Source organism: Oncorhynchus tshawytscha, unplaced genomic scaffold (assembly GCF_018296145.1).
Source record: "Oncorhynchus tshawytscha isolate Ot180627B unplaced genomic scaffold, Otsh_v2.0 Un_contig_4321_pilon_pilon, whole genome shotgun sequence".
NCBI lineage: Eukaryota > Metazoa > Chordata > Actinopteri > Salmoniformes > Salmonidae > Oncorhynchus > Oncorhynchus tshawytscha.
Window position 1 is genome coordinate 23,141 of NW_024608563.1, and position 19,758 is coordinate 42,898.

The window sequence follows — 19,758 nt, forward strand, 5'->3', positions numbered from 1 at the left end:
GAGGGACACAGAGGGACCTAGAGAGGGACCTTAGAGAGGGACCTACACAGAGACCTTAGAGAGGGACCTTAGAGAGGGACCTTAGAGAGGGACCTACACAGAGACCTTAGAGAGGGACCTTACACAGAGACCTTAGAGAGGGACCTTAGACAGGAGAAACAGGGACCTTAGAGAGGACCTTAGAGAGGACCTTACACAGAGACCTTAGAGAGGGACCTTAGAGAGGGGAGGGACCTTACACAGAGACCTAAGAGAGGGACCTTAGAGAGGGACCTTACACAGGACCTTAGAGAGGGACCAGAGACCTTACACAGAGACCTTAGAGAGGGACCTTAGAGACCTTACACAGAGACCTTAGAGAGGGACCTTAGAGACCTTACACAGAGACCTTAGAGAGGGACCTTACACAGAGACCTTAGAGAGGGACCTTAGAGAGGACCTTACACAGAGACCTTAGAGAGGGACCTTAGAGAGGGACCTTAGGGACCTACACAGAGACCTTAGAGAGGGACCTTACACAGAGACCTTAGAGAGGGACCTTAGGACCTTACACAGAGACCTTAGAGAGGACCTAGAGAGGGACCTTACACAGAGACCTTAGAGAGGGACCTAGACAGGGACCTTAGAGAGGACCTTAGAGAGGGACCTTAGAGAGGACCTTACACAGAGACCTTAGAGAGGGACCTTAGAGAGGGACCTAGAGAGGGACCTTACACAGAGACCTTAGAGAGGGACCTTACACAGAGACCTTAGAGAGGGACCTTAGACAGGGACCTTAAACAGGGACCTTAGAGAGGGACCTTAGAGAGGACCTACACAGAGACCTTAGAGAGGGACCTTAGAGAGGGACCTTAGGACCTTACACAGAGACCTAAGAGAGGGACCTTAGAGGGACCTTACACAGAGACCTTAGAGAGGGACCTTAGAGACCTTACACAGAGACCTTAGAGAGGGACCTACACAGAGACCTTAGAGAGGGACCTTAGAGAGTGACCTTAGAGAGGGACCTTAGAGAGGGACCTTACACAGAGACCTTAGAGAGGGACCTTAGAGAGGGACCAGAGAGGACACAGAGACCTTAGAGAGGGACCTTAGAGAGGGACCTTACAGAGACCTTAGAGAGTGACCTTAGAGAGGGACCTTAGAGAGGGACCTTACACAGAGACCTTAGAGAGGGACCTTAGAGAGGGACCTTAGAGAGGGACCTTACACAGAGACCTTAGAGAGGGACCTTAGAGAGGGACTTACACAGAGACCTTAGAGAGGGACCTTAGAGAGGGACCCAGAGAGGGACCTTAGAGAGGGACCTTACACAGAGACCTTAGAGAGGGACCTTAGAGAGGGACCTTAGAGAGGGACCTTAGAGAGGGACCTTAGAGAGGGACCTTACACAGAGACCTTAGAGAGGGACCTTAGAGAGGGACCTTAGAGAGGACCTTAGAGAGGGACCTTAGAGAGGGACCTTAGAGAGGGACCTACACAGAGACCTTAGAGAGGGACCTAGAGAGGACCTTAGAGAGGGACCTTAGAGAGGGACCTTAGAGAGGGACCTTAGAGAGGGACCTTAGAGAGGGACCTACACAGAGAGAGGGACCTACACAGAGACCTTAGAGAGGGACCTTAGACAGGGACCTTAGACAGGGACCTTAGAGAGGACCTTACACAGAGACCTTAGAGAAGGACCTTAGAGGGACCTTAGGACCTTACACAGAGACCTTAGAGAGGGACCTTAGAGAGGGACCTTACACAGAGACCTTAGAGAGGGACCTTAGAGACCTTACACAGAGACCTTAGAGAGGGACCTTAGAGACCTAACACAGAGACCTTAGAGAGGACCTAGAGACCTTACACAGAGACCTTAGAGAGGGACCTTAGAGAGGGACCTTACACAGAGACCTTAGAGAGGGACCTTAGAGAGGGACCTTAGAGAGGGACCTTAGAGAGGGAGAGAGGGACCTTACACAGAGACCTTAGAGAGGGACCTTAGAGAGGGACCCACAGAGACCTTAGAGAGGGACCTTAGAGAGGACCTTAGAGAGGGACCTTACACAGAGACCTTAGAGAGGGACCTTAGAGAGGGACCTTAGAGAGGGACCTTAGAGAGGGACCTTAGAGAGGGACCTTAGAGAGGGACCTTAGAGAGGGACCTTAGAGAGGGACCACAGAGACCTTAGAGAGGTACCTTACACAGAGACCTTAGAGAGGGACCTTAGAGAGGGACCTTAGAGAGGACCTTAGAGAGGACCTTACACAGAGACCTTAGAGAGGACCTTAGAGAGGGACCTTACACAGAGACCTTAGAGAGGAACCTTACACAGAGACCTTAGAGAGGGACCTTAGAGAGGGACCTACACAGAGACCTTAGAGAGGGACCTTAGAGAGGGACCTTAGAGAGGGACCTTAGAGAGGGACCTTAGAGAGGGACCTTACACAGAGACCTTAGAGAGGGACCTTAGAGAGGGACCTTACACAGAGACCTTAGAGAGGGACCTTACAGAGAGAGAGGACCTTAGAGAGGGACCTTAGAGAGGACCTTAGAGAGGGACCTTAGAGAGGGACCTTACACAGAGACCTTAGAGAGGGAGAGGGACCTTAGAGAGGGACCTTACACAGAGACCTTAGAGAGGGACCTTACACAGAGACCTTAGAGAGGGACCTTAGACAGGGACCTTAAACAGGACCTTAGAGAGGGACCTTAGAGAGGGACCTTACACAGAGACCTTAGAGAGGGACCTTAGAGAGGGACCTAGGGACCTTACACAGAGACCTTAGAGAGGGACCTTAGAGAGGGACCTTACACAGAGACCTTAGAGAGGGACCTTAGAGACCTTACACAGAGACCTTAGAGAGGGACCTTAGAGACCTTACACAGAGACCTTAGAGAGGGACCTTAGAGACCTTACACAGAGACCTTAGAGAGGGACCTTACACAGAGACCTTAGAGAGGGACCTTAGAGAGGGACCTTACACAGAGACCTTAGAGAGGGACCTTAGAGAGGGACCTTAGGGACCTTACACAGAGACCTTAGAGAGGGACCTTACACAGAGACCTTAGAGAGGGACCTTAGGGACCTTACAGAGACCTTAGAGAGGGACCTTAGAGAGGGACCTTACACAGAGACCTTAGAGAGGGACCTTAGAGAGGGACCTTAGAGAGGGACCTTACAGAGAGACCTTAGAGAGGGACCTTACACAGAGACCTTAGAGAGGACCTTAGAGAGGGACCTTAGAGAGGGACCTTAGAGAGGGACCTTACACAGAGACCTTAGAGGACCTTAGACAGGGACCTTAAGAGGGACCTTAGAGAGGGACCTTAGAGAGGGACCTTACACAGAGACCTTAGAGAGGGACCTTAGAGAGGGACCTTAGGGACCTTACACAGAGACCTTAGAGAGGGACCTTAGAGAGGACCTTACACAGAGACCTTAGAGAGGGACCTTACACAGAGACCTTAGAGAGGACCTTAGAGAGGGACCTTAGAGAGGGACCTACACAGAGACCTTAGAGAGGGACCTTAGAGAGGACCTTAGAGAGGGACCTTAGAGAGGGACCTTACACAGAGACCTTAGAGAGGGACCTTAGAGAGGGACCTTACACAGAGACCTTAGAGAGGACCTTAGAGAGGGACCTTAGACAGGGACCTTACACAGAGACCTTAGAGAGGGACCTTAGAGAGGGACCTTAGAGAGGGACCTTACACAGAGACCTTAGAGAGGGACCTAGAGAGGGACCTTACACAGAGACCTTAGAGAGGGACCTTAGAGAGGGACCTTAGAGAGGGACCCAGAGAGAGGGACCTTACACAGAGACCTTAGAGAGGGACCTTAGAGAGGGACCTTAGAGAGGGACCTTAGAGAGGGACCTTACACAGAGAGAGGGACCTTACACAGAGACCTTAGAGAGGGACCTAGAGAGAGGGACCTTAGAGAGGGACCTTAGAGAGGACCTTACACAGGACCTTAGAGAGGGACCTTACACAGAGACCTTAGAGAGGGACCTTAGAGAGGGACCTTAGAGAGGACCTTAGAGAGGGACCTTAGAGAGGGACCTTACACAGAGACCTTAGAGAGGGACCTTACACAGAGACCTTAGAGAGGGACCTTAGAGAGGGACCTACACAGAGACCTTAGAGAGGGACCTTAGAGAGGGACCTTACACAGAGACCTTAGAGAGGGACCTTACACAGAGACCTTAGAGAGGGACCTTAGAGAGGACCTTAGAGAGGGACCTTAGAGAGGGACCTTAGAGAGGGACCTTAGAGAGGGACCTTAGGGAGAGGGACCTTAGAGAGGGACCTTAGAGAGGACCTTAGAGAGGGACCTTAGAGAGGGACCTTACACAGAGACCTTAGAGAGGGACCTTAGAGAGGGACCTTAGAGAGGGACCTTAGAGAGGGACCTTACACAGAGACCTTAGAGAGGGACCTAGAGAGGGAGAGGGACCTTACACAGAGACCTTAGAGAGGGACCTTAGACAGGGACCTTACAGAGGGACCTTAGAGAGGGACCTTACACAGAGACCTTAGAGAGGGACCTTAGAGAGGGACCTTAGAGAGGGACCTTAGAGAGGACCTTAGAGAGGGACCTACACAGAGACCTTAGAGAGGGACCTTAGAGAGGGACCTTACACAGAGACCTTAGAGAGGGACCTTACACAGAGACCTTAGAGAGGGACCTTAGAGAGGGACCTTACACAGAGACCTTAGAGAGGGACCTTAGAGAGGGACCTTAGAGAGGACCTTAGAGAGGGACCTTAGAGAGGGACCTTACACAGAGACCTTAGAGAGGGAGAGAGGGACCTTAGAGAGGGACCTTACACAGAGACCTTAGAGAGGGACCTTAGACAGAGACCTTAGAGAGGGACCTTAGACAGGGAGGGACCTTAGAGAGGGACCCTAGAGAGGGACCTTAGAGAGGGACCTTACAGAGACCTTAGAGGGACCTTACACAGAGACCTTAGAGAGGGACCTTAGAGAGGACCTTACACAGAGAGGGACCTTAGAGAGGACCTAGAGAGGACCTTAGAGAGGGACCTACACAGAGACCTTAGAGAGGGACCTTAGAGAGGGACCTAGAGAGGGACCTTACACAGACACAGGGACCTTAGAGAGAGAGGGACCTTACACAGAGACCTTAGAGAGGGACCTTAGAGAGGGACCTTAGAGAGGGACCTTAGAGAGAGAGGGACCTTAGAGAGGGACCTTACACAGAGACCTTTAGGACCTTACACAGAGACCTTAGAGAGGGACCTTAGAGAGGGACCTTACTTACACAGAGACCTTAGAGAGGGACCTTAGAGAGGGACCTTACAGAGACCTTAGACAGAGACCTTAGAGAGGGACCTTAGAGAGGGACCTTACACAGAGACCTTAGAGAGGGACCTTAGAGAGACCTTAGAGAGGACACAGAGACCTTAGAGAGGGACCTTAGAGAGGACCTTAGAGAGGGACACAGAGACCTTAGAGAGGGACCTAGAGAGAGACCCAGGGACCTTACACAGAGACCTTAGAGAGGGACCTAGACAGGACCTTAGAGAGGGACCTTACACAGAGACCTTTAGAGAGGGACCTTAGAGAGGGACCTTAGAGAGGGACCTTAGAGAGGACCTTAGAGAGGGACCTTACACAGAGACCTTAGAGAGGGACCTTACACAGAGACCTTAGAGAGGGACACAGAGACCTTAGAGGGACCTTAGAGAGGGACCTTAGAGAGGGACCTTACACAGAGACCTTAGAGAGGGACCTAGAGAGGGACCTTACACAGAGACCTTAGAGAGACCTTACACAGAGACCTTAGAGAGGGACCTTAGGGAGAGAGACCTTAGAGAGGGACCTTAGAGAGGGACCTTACACAGAGACCTTAGAGAGGGACCTTAGAGAGGGACCTTAGACAGGGACCTTAGAGAGGGACCTTAGAGAGGGACCTTAGAGAGGACCTTAGACAGGACCTTAGAGAGGGACCTTAGAGAGGGACCTTAGAGGGACCTTACAGAGGACCTTAGAGAGGGACCTTAGAGAGGGACCTTAGAGAGGGACCTTACACAGGGACCTTAGAGAGGGACCTTAGAGAGGGACCTTAGAGAGGGACCTTAGAGAGGGACCTTAGAGAGGGACCTTAGAGGGACCTTAGAGAGGGACCTTAGAGAGGGACCTTAGAGAGGACCTTACACAGAGACCTTAGAGAGGGACCTTAGAGAGGGACCTTAGAGAGGGACCTTAGAGAGGGACCTTAGAGAGGGACCTTACACAGAGACCTTAGAGAGACCTTACACAGGACCTTAGAGAGGGACCTTACAGAGAGACCTTAGAGAGGGACCTACACAGAGACCTTAGAGAGAGACCTTAGAGAGGGACCTTAGAGGACCTTACACAGAGACCTTAGAGAGGGACCTTAGAGAGGGACCTTACACAGAGACCTTAGAGAGGGACCTTAGAGAGGACCTTAGAGAGGGACCTTACACAGAGACCTTAGAGAGGGACCTTAGAGAGGGACCTTACAGAGGGACCTTAGAGAGGGACCTTACAGAGACCAGAGACCTTAGAGAGGGACCTTAGAGAGGGAGGGACCTTACACAGAGACCTTAGAGAGGGAGGACCTTACACAGAGACCTTAGAGAGGGACTTAGAGACCTTACAGAGACCTTAGAGAGGGACCTTAGAGAGGGACCTTACACAGAGACCTTAGAGAGGGACCTTAGAGAGGGACCTTAGAGAGGGACAGAGGGACCTTAGAGAGGGACCTTAGGGACCTTAGAGAGGGACCTTAGAGAGGGACCTTACACAGAGACCTTAGAGAGGGACCTTAGGGACAGGGACCTTAGAGAGGGACCTTAGAGAGGGACCTTAGGGACCTTACACAGAGACCTTAGAGAGGGACCTTAGAGAGGGACCTTAGAGAGGGACCTTAGAGAGGGACCTTAGAGAGGGACCTTACACAGGGTGTAACACAGCGTGTACTTACCAGGGGATATTTTTGTTCACGTTACACAACATTTAACCCACTTCCTGTTTCTGTTAATGTTTTTCTCAGTCAACCTATCAGGTAAAATAAGGTTAATTCATTTAGATTCAGTTTCACCTGGTAAGACCACTTCTCCTGAACAGTAGGAGGAACTGTGTAGTTGTTGCTGTCCTCCTCAGACAGCACACGTTTATGACACCAGGCACTCGTACTTGTGTCCTCCAACGAGTGTTCTCGTAACTTCTCCGTGAATTGCCATAATTATATTTGCTACTTATCATCGTAGGAAGCGAGATACACTTTTACCGGAGTGTTTGCACGTGTGAGCCGCACATCGCAAATGTACTCGAAGGACAATTTTACATAATTATATTGGTTAATTATTGTATGAATGGACAGCTCTATTTCAACATAGCTTCTGAAAGGCCGGTGATCGCAGCGTACAGACAAAGGATACTATTTATGAGATGCTAATCATAAACAGGAAATTAAGAAGTTGATGTGTGATGAGCTAGGTAGCTCATATTCTAGTGCTTTCAACAAGTATTCTAGTGCTTTCAAACAAGTATTCTAGTGCTTTCAAACAAGTATTCTAGTGCTTTCAAACAAGTATTCTAGTGCTTTCAAACAAGTGTTCTAGTGCTTTCAAACAAGTGTTCTAGTGCTTTCAAACAAGTGTTCTAGTGCTTTCAAACAAGTGTTCTAGTGCTTTCAAACAAGTGTTCTAGTGCTTTCAAACAAGTGTTCTAGTGCTTTCAAACAAGTGTTCTAGTGCTTTCAAACACGTGTTCTAGTGCTTTCAACAAGTGTTCTAGTGCTTTCAACAAGTATTAACCCCCTAGACCCACCGGTGCGTCAATATAAGTTGCATAACAAAAGATTTGCGTTCAAAATCCGACAGTTTAACTTAGATGTTTTTATTACATTGGATGTGTATCAATCAGTTTCAGTATCAATCCACTGCATTCACTAGTGTCGCGTTTCCGTATCAATCCACTGCATTCACTAGTGTCGCGTTTCAGTATCAATCCACTGCATTCACTAGTGTCGCGTTTCCGTATCAATCCACTGCATTCACTAGTGTCGCGTTTCCGTATCAATCCACTGCATTCACTAGTGTCGCGTTTCCGTATCAATCCACTGCATTCACTAGTGTCGCGTTTCCGTATCAATCCACTGCATTCACTAGTGTCGCGTTTCCGTATCAATCCACTGCATTCACTAGTGTCGCGTTTCCGTATCAATCCACTGCATTCACTAGTGTCGCGTTTCCGTATCAATCCACTGCATTCACTAGTGTCGCGTTTCAGTATCAATCCACTGCATTCACTAGTGTCGCGTTTCAGTATCAATCCACCTCATTCACTAGTGTCGCGTTTCAGTATCAATCCACTGCATTCACTAGTGTCGCGTTTCAGTATCAATCCACCGCATTCACTAGTGTCGCGTTTCAGTATCAATCAACTGCATTAACTAGTGTCGCGTTGAATCTGCGTTGAAATGTGGCAGAGGTAGAGAGGTGTTTTGTCAGACCATTAGAAATCCCAAAAATTAACCAACTTACTTAGCATCCGAACGGTTTGACATACAAACTATAACCATATTTTATGGAAAGGATAGACTCTCACGAACACAACGGTGTTCTCCGTGTTGCTCTATGACTTACAAGTGTCGGGGGACTCGTCTGAAGTCGGGACCGTCGATGTGACAACTTCTTTGTTTGTAGCGTCAGAACCGTTTGTGCTACAAATTAGTTGAAATTATCTGGAGCATCAGCATTTGTGGGTTTGATTACAGGCTCAAAATGGCCAGAAGCAAAGACCTTTCTTCTGAAACTCGCCAGTCTATTCTTCTTCTGAGAAATGAAGGCTATTCCATGAGAGAAATTGCCAAGAAACTGAAGATCTCGTACAACGCTGTGTACTACTCCCTTCACAGAACAGCAGTCTCAACGTCAACAGGGAAGAGGCGACTCTGGGATGCAAAGAAAAAGCCAAATCTCAGACTGGCCAATAAAAAGGAAAGATTAAGTTGGGCAAAAGGACACTGACACTGGACAGAGGAACTCTGCCTAGAAAGCCAGCATCCCAGAGTCACCTCTTCATGTTGAGACTGGTGTTTTGCGGGTACTATTTAATGAAGTTGCCAGTTGAGGACCTGTGATGCGTCTGTTTCTCAAACGTGACACTCTAATGTACTTCTCCTCTTGCTCAGTTGTGCATCGGGTCCTCCCACTCCTCTTTGTTTTCTGGTTAGAGCCAGTTTGCGCTGTTATGTGAAGGGAGTAGTACACAGCGTTGTACGAGATATCTAAAAAGGGTCCTAAAATTCTAAATCCATAGTTTGAACCATCTTAAAACAATTCCATATGTCAGCTTAGCGATTCCCAACCGCTTAGACTTACAGGGGTAAAACAAATATTCTAGAACTTTAAACAAATGTTCTAAGACTTTTGTACAGACTCCCCTGTCCTTACCTTGTTTCCTCTCTTCTCTCTGATACAGATGTCAGCTAGGGTTATGTTCAACTAGATTGTTAGTTATATGTGGTTAAATGTGGCCTCCTCGTCTCTTCTCCCTCTATAGGTGTCAGCTCTTCCTCCAGCCAGCTGGGCACCTGGAGGGCCAGTACGGCCCGTCGTCTACCTGTATCGCCTGGAAGGAGCAGGTCCACCTGAGCTCTGAGGTGCGGTCCCTTCTCCAGTGTCCGTCGGCAGACAGCAGCTTCCTGCCCCTCCAGGTGACCACCTTGGCCACACCAGATCACCTGTCCTTCATTTCCTCCCAGCGAGAGGACGACTGGGACCCTGCCTACGTCATCCACCTTCACCCAGCTGTGACCCTCCGGAACCTGCTGCCTTACAGCATCAGATATCTACTGGAGGTAGTAACACTGAGATAACCTAAACATGAAGACAGTCACTAGGCTAGGATCTAACCCTAGACCTGTACCCTGCCTTACAGCTATCTACTGGAGGTAGTAACACTTAGATAACCTAAACATGAAGACAGTCACTAGGCTAGGATCTAACCCTAGACCTGTACCCTGCCTTACAGCATCAGATATCTACTGGAGGTAGTAACACTGAGATAACCTAAACATGAAGACAGTCACTAGGCTAGGATCTAACCCTAGACCTGTACCCTGCCTTACAGCATCAGATATCTACTGGAGGTAGTAACACTGATCTAACCCTAGACCTGTACCCTGCCTTACAGCATCAGATATCTACTGGAGGTAGTAACACTGAGATAACCTAAACATGAAGACAGTCACTAGGCTAGGATCTAACCCTAGACCTGTACCCTGCCTTACAGCATCAGATATCTACTGGAGGTAGTAACACTGAGATAACCTAAACATGAAGACAGTCACTAGGCTAGGATCTAACCCTAGACCTGTACCCTGCCTTACAGCATCAGATACAGTGACTTGCGAAAGTATTCCCCCTTGAACTTTGCGACCTTTGCCACATTTCAGGCTTCAAACATAAAGATATAAAACTGTATTTTTGGTAAAGAATCAACAACAAGTGCGACACAATCATGAAGTGGAACGACATTTATTGGATATTTCAAACTTTTTTAACAAATCAAAAACTGAAAAATTGGGCGTGCAAAATTATTCAGCCCCTTTACTTTCAGTGCAGCAAACTCTCTCCAGAAGTTCAGTGAGGATCTCTGAATGATCCAATGTTGACCTAAATGACTAATGATGATAAATACAATCCACCTGTGTGTAATCAAGTCTCCGTATAAATGCACCTGCACTGTGATAGTCTCAGAGGTCCGTTAAAAGCGCAGAGAGCATCATGAAGAACAAGGAACACACCAGGCAGGTCCGAGATACTGTTGTGAAGAAGTTTAAAGCCGGATTTGGATACAAAAAGATTTCCCAAGCTTTAAACATCCCAAGGAGCACTGTGCAAGCGATAATATTGAAATGGAAGGAGTATCAGACCACTGCAAATCTATCAAGACCTGGCCGTCCCTCTAAACTTTCAGCTCATACAAGGAGAAGACTGATCAGAGATGCAGCCAAGAGGCCCATGATCACTCTGGATGAACTGCAGAGATCTACAGCTGAGGTGGGAGACTCTGTCCATAGTACAACAATCAGTCGTATATTGCACAAATCTGGCCTTTATGGAAGAGTGGCAAGAAGAAAGCCATTTCTTAAAGATATCCATAAAAAGTGTTGTTTAAAGTTTGCCACAAGCCACCTGGGAGACACACCAAACATGTGGAAGAAGGTGCTCTGGTCAGATGAAACCAATATTGAACTTTTTGTCAACAATGCAAAACGTTATGTTTGGCGTAAAAGCAACACAGCTCATCACCCTGAACACACCATCCCCACTGTCAAACATGGTGGTGGCAGCATCATGGTTTGGGCCTGCTTTTCTTCAGCAGGGACAGGGAAGATGGTTAAAATTGATGGGGAGATGGATGGAGCCAAATACAGGACCATTCTGGAAGTAAACCTGATGGAGTCTGAAAAAGACCTGAGACTGGGACAGAGATTTGTCTTCCAACAAGACAATGATCCAAAACATAAAGCAAAATCTACAATGGAATGGTTCAAAAATAAACATATCCAGGTGTTAGAATGGCCAAGTCAAAGTCCAGACCTGAATCCAATTGAGAATCTGTGGAAAGAACTGAAAACTGCTGTTCACAAATGCTCTCCATCCAACCTCACTGAGCTCGAGCTGTTTTGCAAGGAGGAATGGGAAAAAATGTCAGTCTCTCGATGTGCAAAACTGATAGAGACATACCCCAAGCGACTTACAGCTGTAATCGCAGCAAAAGGTGGCGCTACAAAGTATCAACTTAAGGGGGCTGAATAATTTTGCACGCCCAATTTTTCAGTTTTTGATTTGTTAAAAAGTTTGAAATATCCAATGAATGTCGTTCCACTTCATGATTGTGTCCCACTTGTTGTTGATTCTTCACAAAAATACAGTTTTATATCTTTATGTTTGAAGCCTGAAATGTGTCAAAAGGTCGCAAAGTTCAAGGGGGCCGAATACTTTCGCAAGGCACTGTATCTACTGGATGTAGTAACACTGAGATAACCTAAACATGAAGACAGTCACTAGGCTAGGATCTAACCCTAGACCTGTACCCTGCCTTACAGCATCAGCTATCTACTGGATGTAGTAACACTGAGATAACCTAAACATGAAGCCAGCCACTAGACTTTGATTTCATTATTTCCTGTTGTTATGCCATGTTGAGGTACCTCTACAATGCAAAGATACTTTCCTAACAGATACATTTTCATTACAAAAAAAAAATGTGTCTGTCCATTAATCCATCTCTCCAGGGCTCAGCAGAGTTCCATGAGCTCCAGGAAGGCAGCACGGCAGACGTCCTGAACGCCCGTATAGGAGGTGAGATCATGGAGATGGTCCTGGTTAAATACCAGGGTCGGAACTGGTCCGGACGTATCCGTATCGCCCAGGACATGCAGGAGTTCTTCCCCGTGTGCTTCACCTGCGACTCGGCCGAGAAGCTGAGCGTGGATCTGAGCGTGCATGTGGCGCGGCTGCATGGACGTCTGACGCTGGCTGTGTTCAGCCCGTACTGGATCGTCAATAAGACGTCCAGGGTTCTGCAGTACCGCGCGGAGGACGTCTCCGTCAAACACGCGTCGGACTTCAGGGACGTCGTCCTCTTCTCCTTCAAGAAAAAGAACATCTTCAGCAAGAACAAGGTAGGAAAGTGTCTGACTGTCTTATTTTATTCAACCTTTATTTAACTAGGCAAGTCAGTTATGAACATATTCTTATTTACAATGACGGCCTACCAAAAGGCCTCCTGCGGGGATGGGGGCGGGGCCTGGGATTAAAATAAATAAATACAATCTAAATATAGGACAAAACACACATCACGACAAGAGAGACAACACTACATACAGAGAGACAACACTACATAAAGAGAGACAACACCACATAAAGAGAGACAACACTACACTACATAAAGAGAGACAACACTACACTACATAAAGAGAGACAACACTACATAGAGACAACACTACATAAAGAGAGACCTAAGACAACACAACACTACATAAAGAGAGACCTAAGACAACACTACATAAAGAGAGACAACACTAAAGAGAGACAACACTACATAAAAAGAGAGACAACACTACATACATAAAGAGAGACTACACTACATAAAAAGAGACAACACTACATAAACAGAAACAGAGACAACACACACATAAAGAGAGACAACACTACACTACAGAGACAACACTACATAAAGAGAGACCTAAGACGACAACATAGCAAGGCAGCAACACATGACAACACCGCATGGTAGCAACACAACATAACAACAACATGGTAGCAACACAACATGGTAGCAACACAACATGGTAGCAACACAACATAACAACAACATGGTAGCAACACAACATGGTAGCAGCACATGGTAGCAACACAACATGACAACAACATGGTAGCAACACAACATGGTAGCAGCACCACATGGTAGCAGCACAGCATGGTAGCAACACAGCATGGTAGCAACACAACATGGTAGCAACACAACATGGTAGCAACACAACATGACAAGAACATGGTAGCAACACAACATGGTAGCAACACAGCATGGTAGCAACACAGCATGGTAGCAACACAGCATGGTAGCAACACAACATGGTAGCAACACAACATGACAACAACATGGTAGCAACACAACATGACAACAACATGGTAGCAACACAACATGACAACAACATGGTAGCAACACAACATAACAACAACATGGTAGCAACACAACATGGCAGCAACACCACATGGTAGCAGAACCACAAGGTAGCAACACAACATGGTAGCAGCACAAACCATGGCACAAACATTATTGGGCACAGACAACAGCACAAAGGTCTAAAAGGTAGAAACAACAATACATCACACAAAGCAGCCACAACTGTCAGTAAGAGTGTCCATGATTGAGTCTTTGAATGGAGAGATGGAGATAAAACTGCCCAGTTTGAGTGTTTGTTGCAGCTCGTTCCAGTCGCTAGCTGCAGCGAACTGAAAAGAGGAGAGACCCAGGGATGTGTGCGCTTTGGGGACCTTTTAACAGAATGTGACTGGCAGAACAGGTGTTGTATATGGAGGATGAGGGCTGCAGTAGATATCTCAGAAAGGGGGAGTGAGGCCTAAGAGGGTTTTATAAATAAGCATCAACCAGTGTGTCTTGCAACGGATTTACAGAGATGACCAGTATACAGAGGAGTATAGAGAGCAGTGATCTGTCAACAGGATCAGAGATGACCAGTAGAGAGCAGTGATCTGTCAGCGGGTTTACAGAGATGACCAGTATACAGAGGAGTATAGAGAGCATTGATCTGTCCTATGCATTGGTGGCTAATCTGAGGGCCGAATGGTAAAGAACATCTAGCCGCTCGAGAGCACCCTTACCTGCCGATCTATAAATTATGTCTCCGTAACCTAGCATGGGTAGGATGGTCATCTGCATCAGGGTTAGTTTGGCAGCTAGGGTGAAAGAGGAGCGATTAGCTTTGGCCAAGTCAATAAAAACAGCAGCACAATATTGCTTAGAATCAAGGGCGATGGTGACATCATTGAGGAGCCTTTTAAGGTTGCAGTGACACTCCATAACCTGAGCGGGAAACCAGATTCAACCTTAAAGAAGAAAGCGTCTAAACCATCTGACCCAGCTGTTTTTTGGGGGTCAAGTTTAAAGAGCTCCTTTAGCACCTTGGACTCAGTGACCGCCTGCAGGGAAAAACGTTGTAGCAGGGCAGGGGTAAACTTTGTAGCAGGGGGATTTTTTTTAGCCGAAAACGTTGTAGCAGGGGCAGGGGGAAACGTTGTAGCTGGGCAGGGGGAAACGTTGTAGCTGGGCAGGGGGATAACGTTGTAGCAGGGCAGGGGGATAACGTTGTAGCTGGGCAGGGGATAAAAAGGGGATAACGTTGTAGCTGGGCAGGGGGAAACGTTGTAGCTGGGCAGGGGGGAAACGTTGTAGCAGGGCAGGGGAAAACGTTGTAGCTGAGCAGGGGAAACGTTGTAGCAGGGCAGGGGAAAATGTTGTAGCAGGGGAAAACATTGTCGCTGGGCAGGGGGAAACGTTGTAGCGGGCCAGGGGGAACGTTGTAGCAGGGGAAAACGTTGTAGCTGGGCAGGGGTAACGTTGTAGCTGGGCAGGGGTAACGTTGTAGCAGGGGAAACGTTGTAGCAGGGGAAAACGTTGTATCAGGGCAGGGGAACGTTGTAGCTGGGCAGGGGGAACGTTGTAGCAGGCAGGGGGAACGTTGTAGCTGGGCAGGGGAAAATGTTGTAGCAGGGCAGGGGGATAACGTTGTAGCAGGGCAGGGGAAAACGTTGTAGCTGGGCAGGGGGAAACGTTGTAGCGGGGGAAACGTTGTAGCAGGGCAGGGGGAAACGTTGTAGCTGGGCAGGGGAAAACGTTGTAGCAGGGGAAACGTTGTAGCAGGGCAGGGGAAAAATGTTGTAGCAGGGGTAAACATTGTAGCTGGGCAGGGGGAAATGTTGTGGGGGGCGTGTCTTTCAGTTCTCTCTGGAGGGGGCGTGTCTTTCAGTCCTCTCTCTGAGGGGGGCGTGTCTTTCAGTTCTCTCTCTGAGGGGGTGTGTCTTAAAGTTATCTCTCTGAGGGGGGCGTGTCTTTCAGTGTCTAAACAGTGTTTCTCAAACCTTCCCTGGCAGTCCCCAAACTGACCCCAAACTGCTCCCTGAATTTGATACGTCCCAGATCAGCATCTTTTAAAGTGTTTTTCCTCCTCTTAGATCAGCTGCTCCTCTCCGTAACACTGGGTGTTGTCTTTCTACAGCTGCAGCTCTGTGTGTCCACCAGTTCCTGGTCTGATGGCTTCTCATTGGATACGGTGGGGAGTTATGGGTGTGTCAGATGCCCTGCCAACACCATGGACTATCTGGTGAGGAAATGGCAACGTGCAAAAAAACAGTCACGACTCTGGAATGTAATGTTTTATTTCACACACATAATGCTTTATCCAAGTGACTTACGGTGACAATCCTCATGCAGCACTCAGACCCTATGATGATCTGTGTTTTAACTGAGACACTACAGCCGCGTTGTGAAGGACAGACAGTATGAGTCATGTGGTTTAACTGAGACACTACAGCCGCGTTGTGAAGGACAGACAGTCTGAGTCATGTGTTTTAACTGAGACACTACAGCCGCATTGTGAAGGACAGGCAGTCTGACAGTATGAGTCATGTGTTTTAACTGAGACACTACAGCCGCGTTGTGATGGACAGACAGTCTGAGTCATGTGGTTTAACTGAGACACTACAGCCGCGTTGTGAAGGACAGGCAGTCTGACAGTATGAGTCATGTGGTTTAACTGAGACACTACAGCCGCGTTGTGAAGGACAGACAGTATGAGTCATGTGGTTTAACTGAGACACTACAGCCGCGTTGTGAAGGACAGACAGTATGAGTCATGTGGTTTAACTGAGACACTACAGCCGCGTTGTGAAGGACAGACAGTATGAGTCATGTGGTTTAACTGAGACACTACAGCCGCGTTGTGAAGGACAGACAGTCTGACAGTATGAGTCATGTGTTTTAACTGAGACACTACAGCCGCGTTGTGAAGGACAGACAGTATGAGTCATGTGTTTTAACTGAGACACTACAGCCGCGTTGTGAAGGACAGGCAGTCTGACAGTATGAGTCATGTGTTTTAACTGAGACACTACAGCCGCGTTGTGAAGGACAGGCAGTCTGACAGTATGAGTCATGTGTTTTAACTGAGACACTACAGCCGCGTTGTGAAGGACAGACAGTCTGACAGTCTGAGTCATGTGTTTTAACTGAGACACTACAGCCGCGTTGTGAAGGACAGACAGTCTGACAGTCTGAGTCATGTGTTTTAACTGAGACACTACAGCGTTGTGATGGACAGACAGTATGAGTCATGTGTTTTAAGGACGTTGTGAAGGCAGGCAGTCTGACAGTATAAATCATGTGTTTTGTAGGTTGGCGTCAGCATTCAGATGAGTAGTTTCAACCTGACCAAGATGGTGACCATGAGTCCGTTCTTCACGTTGGTCAACAAGTCTTCCTACGAGCTGGAGGTGGGAGAGGTGCAGACAGAGGAGGGCAGCGTCAACGGGAAGTGGCACTACATCTCCTCTACAGAGGTGAGGACCTCTTTACTATGCGTGCTTGTGTGTGAATGTAATAATGAACGTATGATGAGCGTGTTCCTCTGTCCGGCTGTTGTCTTCCTTGTGTCCGCCTGTCCGACTGTTGTCTTCTCCGTGTCCGACTGTTGTCTTCTCCGTGTCCGACTGTTGGCTTCCCCGTGTCCGACTGTTGTCTCCCCCGTGTCCGACTGTTGCCTTCCCTGTGTCCGGCTGTTGCTGTCCCCGTGTCCGTCTGTCCGACTGTTACCTTCCCTGTGTCCGCCCGTCCGACTGTTGCATTCCCCGTGTCCGGCTGTTGCCTTCCCCGTGTCCGGCTGTTGCCTTCCCGTGCCCGACTGCTGTCTTCCCGTGTCCGACTGTTGCATTCCCCGTGTCCGACTGTTGCCTTCCCTGTGTCCGACTGTTGCCTTCCCGTGTCCGTCTGTCCGACAGTTGCATTCCCGTGTCCGACTGTTGCCTTCCCGTGTCCGTCTGTCCAACTGTTGCCTTCCCGTGTCCGTCTGTCCGACTGTTGCCTTCCCGTGTCCGTCTGTCCGACTTGTGTCTTCCCGTGTCCGTCTGTCCGACTGTCTTCCCGTGTCCGTCTGTCCGACTGGTGTCTTCCCGTGTCCGACTGGTGTCTTCCCCGTGTCCGACTGGTGTCTTCCCGTGTCCGACTGGTGTCTTCCCCGTGTCCGACTGGTGTCTTCCCCGTGTCCGTCTGTCCGACTGTTGTCTGTCCGACTGTTGTCTTCCCCGTGTCCGACTGTTGTTTGTCCGACTGTTGTCTTTCCTGTGTCCGACTGTTTGACTGTTTTCTTCCCTGTGTTTCTAGTGCCTCCCCCTCTGGCCAGAGTTGATCACAGGGAAGCTGTGTGTCAGGGTCGTGGGCTCAGACTCCAAGTCCAAGTCCTTCTTCTTCAACAAACAGGACAACGGCACCTGCTGCTGGGCATGGATCAGGTCAGTGTCCCTAGAGATACACCACATATCACTGACCTCACTTCCTGTCTGCTGGGCATGGATCAGGTCAGTGTCCCTAGAGATACACCACATATCACTGATCTCACTTCCTGTCTGCTGGGCATGGATCAGGTCAGTGTCCCTGGAGATACACGACATATCACTGACCTCACTTCCTGTCTGCTGGGCATGGACCAGTCAGCCACATATCACTGACCTCACTTCCTGTCTGCTGGGCGTGGACCAGTCAGCCACATATCACTGACCTGATTTACCCTCCTTTAACAGTTTCATTCACTGACAACAGAACACATTCTCATTTACAAGTCATTACCTTTGTTGTCTGTCTGCAATGGCCTTGAAGTATCAGATGCAACTTTCCAATGTTGTTTCTTATCAACTGTGACCTCTCTTCCTGTCTGTAGTATGGAGGTGTTATCATCAACTGTGACCTCTCTTCCTGTCTGTAGTATGGAGGTGTTACCTTCTGTCTGTAGTAACTGTGACCTCTCTTCCTGTCTGTAGTATGGTGGTGTTATCATCAACTGTGACCTCTCTTCCTGTCTGTTGTAGTATGGAGGTGTTGTTTATCCACTGTGACCTCTCTTCCTGTCTGTTGTAGTATGGAGGTGTTGTTATCCACTGTGACCTCTCTTCCTGTCTGTTGTAGTATGGAGGTGTTGTTATCCACTGTGACCTCTCTTCCTGTCTGTAGTATGGTGGTGTTATCATCAACTGTGACCTCTCTTCCTGTCTGTAGTATGGAGGTGTTATCATCAACTGTAACCTCTCTTCCTGTCTGTTGTAGTATGGAGGTGTTGTTATCCACTGTGACCTCTCTTCCTGTCTGTTGTAGTATGGAGGTGTTGCTATTCACTGTGACCTCTCTTCCTGTCTGTTGTAGTATGGAGGTGTTATCATCAACTGTGACCTCTCTTCCTGTCTGTTGTAGTATGGTGGTGTTATCATCAACTGTGACCTCTCTTCCTGTCTGTTGTAGTATGGAGGTGTTGTTATCCACTGTGACCTCTCTTCCTGTCTGTAGTATGGAGGTGTTGTTATCCACTGTGACCTCTCTTCCTGTCTGTTGTAGTATGGACCTCTCTTCCTGTCTGTGTGTATGGAGGTGTGATGTGAACATCTCAGACAACTCTACTGTGATCAGCTTCACTGACTATTATGATGGAGCTGCTCCAGCTCTCCTAGTCAACCACACACCCTGGGTTGTCATCACCTACAGACAGAGGTTAGACTGAACCTGACCCTTAACCGTAACCCATATCCCTAACCCATATCCCTAACCGTAACCCATATTCCTAACCGTAACCCATAGCCCTAACCCATATCCCTAACCGTAACCCATATTCCTAACCGTAACCCATATTCCTAACCGTAACCCATATTCCTAACCGTAACCCATAGCCCTAACCCATATCCCTAACCGTAACCCATAACCCATATCCCTAACCGTAACCCATAACCGTAACCCATATCCCTAACCCATATTCCTAACCGTAACCCATATCCCTAACCGTAACCCATATCCCTAACCCATATCCCTAACTGTAACCCATATCCCTAACCGTAACCCATATTCCTAACCATAACCCATATTCCTAACCGTAACCCATATTCCTAACCCATATCCCTAACCGTAACCCATATTCCTAACCGTAA

At 48.3% G+C, this 19,758-nt stretch overlaps 1 protein-coding gene across 1 annotated transcript in view; it reads left to right on the forward strand.

Moving 5' to 3' along the window:
- LOC112241552 (vacuolar protein sorting-associated protein 13C-like) overlaps nucleotides 1-19,758 on the forward strand; it is a 67,559-nt gene that overhangs the window by 23,070 nt on the left and 24,731 nt on the right. The window contains exons 12-17 of the mRNA XM_042313362.1: nucleotides 9,545-9,842; nucleotides 12,288-12,677; nucleotides 15,795-15,899; nucleotides 16,969-17,133; nucleotides 17,954-18,081; nucleotides 19,175-19,327. Coding sequence (XP_042169296.1) covers nucleotides 9,545-9,842; nucleotides 12,288-12,677; nucleotides 15,795-15,899; nucleotides 16,969-17,133; nucleotides 17,954-18,081; nucleotides 19,175-19,327 — 1,239 coding nt within the window. The remainder of the gene's footprint in view (nucleotides 1-9,544; nucleotides 9,843-12,287; nucleotides 12,678-15,794; nucleotides 15,900-16,968; nucleotides 17,134-17,953; nucleotides 18,082-19,174; nucleotides 19,328-19,758) is intronic.